Source organism: Schistocerca serialis, chromosome 2 (genome assembly GCF_023864345.2).
Source record: "Schistocerca serialis cubense isolate TAMUIC-IGC-003099 chromosome 2, iqSchSeri2.2, whole genome shotgun sequence".
Lineage (NCBI taxonomy): Eukaryota > Metazoa > Arthropoda > Insecta > Orthoptera > Acrididae > Schistocerca > Schistocerca serialis.
The window spans coordinates 1143072313-1143073973 of record NC_064639.1 but is presented as its reverse complement, the minus strand read 5'-3'; the positions used below and the strand labels follow the sequence as shown (position 1 = coordinate 1143073973).

The 1661-nt window shown below is 36.5% G+C and overlaps 1 protein-coding gene across 1 annotated transcript; it reads left to right on the top strand.

Annotated features, from left to right (window-relative positions):
- The first annotated feature begins 217 nt into the window (after positions 1-217).
- On the top strand, positions 218-928 carry LOC126456674 (uncharacterized). The gene is made up of 2 exons (XM_050092415.1): positions 218-311; positions 381-928. Exons 1-2 carry the CDS (start codon positions 218-220, stop codon positions 926-928), a joined length of 642 nt encoding a protein of 213 aa, XP_049948372.1.
- Positions 929-1661: the final 733 nt, after the last annotated feature.

Sequence of the window (1661 nt, the reverse complement as noted above, 5' to 3'; positions counted from 1 at the left end):
GAAACTGAAATCAATTTTTGACGACTCTGGTTTAGCGAGAAGAATAAATTTGCTGAGAACTCTGATATCAATCCGTCTAGAAAAATGTGATTCAGTGATGAGCTATGTAAACCAAATAGTAGATGATGCTCAGAAATTATGTGGAACAGGTTTTGCTATCAATGACGAATAGATTGGTTCGTTACTGTCAGCAGGATAGCCACAAGAATATTCTGTCATGGTATTGGCAATTGAGGATTCAGGAATTCCAATCACAACAGACACAATCAAAAGCAAGCTTCTTGACATGGACGAAAAGGTCACCATGACTGGTAGTCCTTTTAAGATAAAAAATTGACAAAGTAGAGCAAACTTTTCTCACCGAAATGGAAATATGGTAGGAAACCGAAACAGGAAGAATATTGTTTGCTATAAATGCAAGACACCAGGACATTTAAAAAGTAAGTATTCTAACAGTGACAATGATAAAAGACAAAACAAAACTTCAGATGTTTTCAGTGCAGTGTTTATAAGTGGCTTTTTCGACAGAAGTAACTGGTATGTTGATTCAGGGGCTAGTGCACATCTCACAGAAAATGAAGAATGGATGAAAAACAAAGTAAATGATATTAACATGCATAAAATGATGGTTGAAAATCATACAGAAATACCATTTTTGCGCTCTGTAGAAGTTGATTTGACAACAGCTGTTGGAAAGAAGTCTTTTTATATTACTGTAAAAAATATTGTGTGTGCTCCAGGACTAACTAAAAATTTGCTATCTGTGAGCGGTTTGATTGAAAAAGTAATTTTTTTCGAACTGAATAGTGACCAGTGCAATATTTACAACAATCACAATGAACTAGTTGCAACTGCAGTTCTGATTAATGGTGTGTACAAGCTAAAAACTGACAGAGGAAGTGATATTTTAGAAATGAGTACAGCATGAGTTTGGCATAGAAGATTAGGTCACCTAAATGCAAAGGATCTTATTAAAATGAAAAATGGTGCTGTAGATGTAATGGTATTTGAAGATATTAACATTAATGTTAGCAAGCAAAACTGTGTAGTATGCAATGAAGGCCAACAAACAAGACAGCGTTTTCCACTTGGAGACACTAGAGCCTCTAAACCTGTTGACGTAGTACGTGCAGACCCGTGTGGACCAATGGAATTTATGTCATTAGGTGGTACAAATTATTTTCTCATTTTGGAAGATGATTACACCCAAATGGGATTAGTGTACTTTCTGAAGAAAAGAATGAGGTTTCAGAAAAATTACAAGACTCTCAGAAGACGGTGGAGAATCAGCAAGAAAGGAAAATCAAAACAGTAAGAACAGATAATGGAAAAGCGTTCTGTTGTGGGAATTTTGAGAGTTTGTTGAAAAAAAAAAATGGTATTATACATCAGTTATCCAACAGTTATACATGAGAACAAAACAGTTTGGCAGGAAGGTTGGCTAGAACTGTTGTAGATAAGGAAAGACGTATCTACATCTACATCCATACTCCGCAAGCCATCTGACGGTGTGTGGTGGAGGGTACCTTGAGTACCTCTATCAGTTCTCCCTTCTATTCCAGTCTCGTATTGTTCGTGGAAAGAAGGATTGTTGGTATGCATCTGTGTGGGCTCTAATCTCTCTGATTTTATCCTCATGGTCCCTTCGCGAGATGTACATA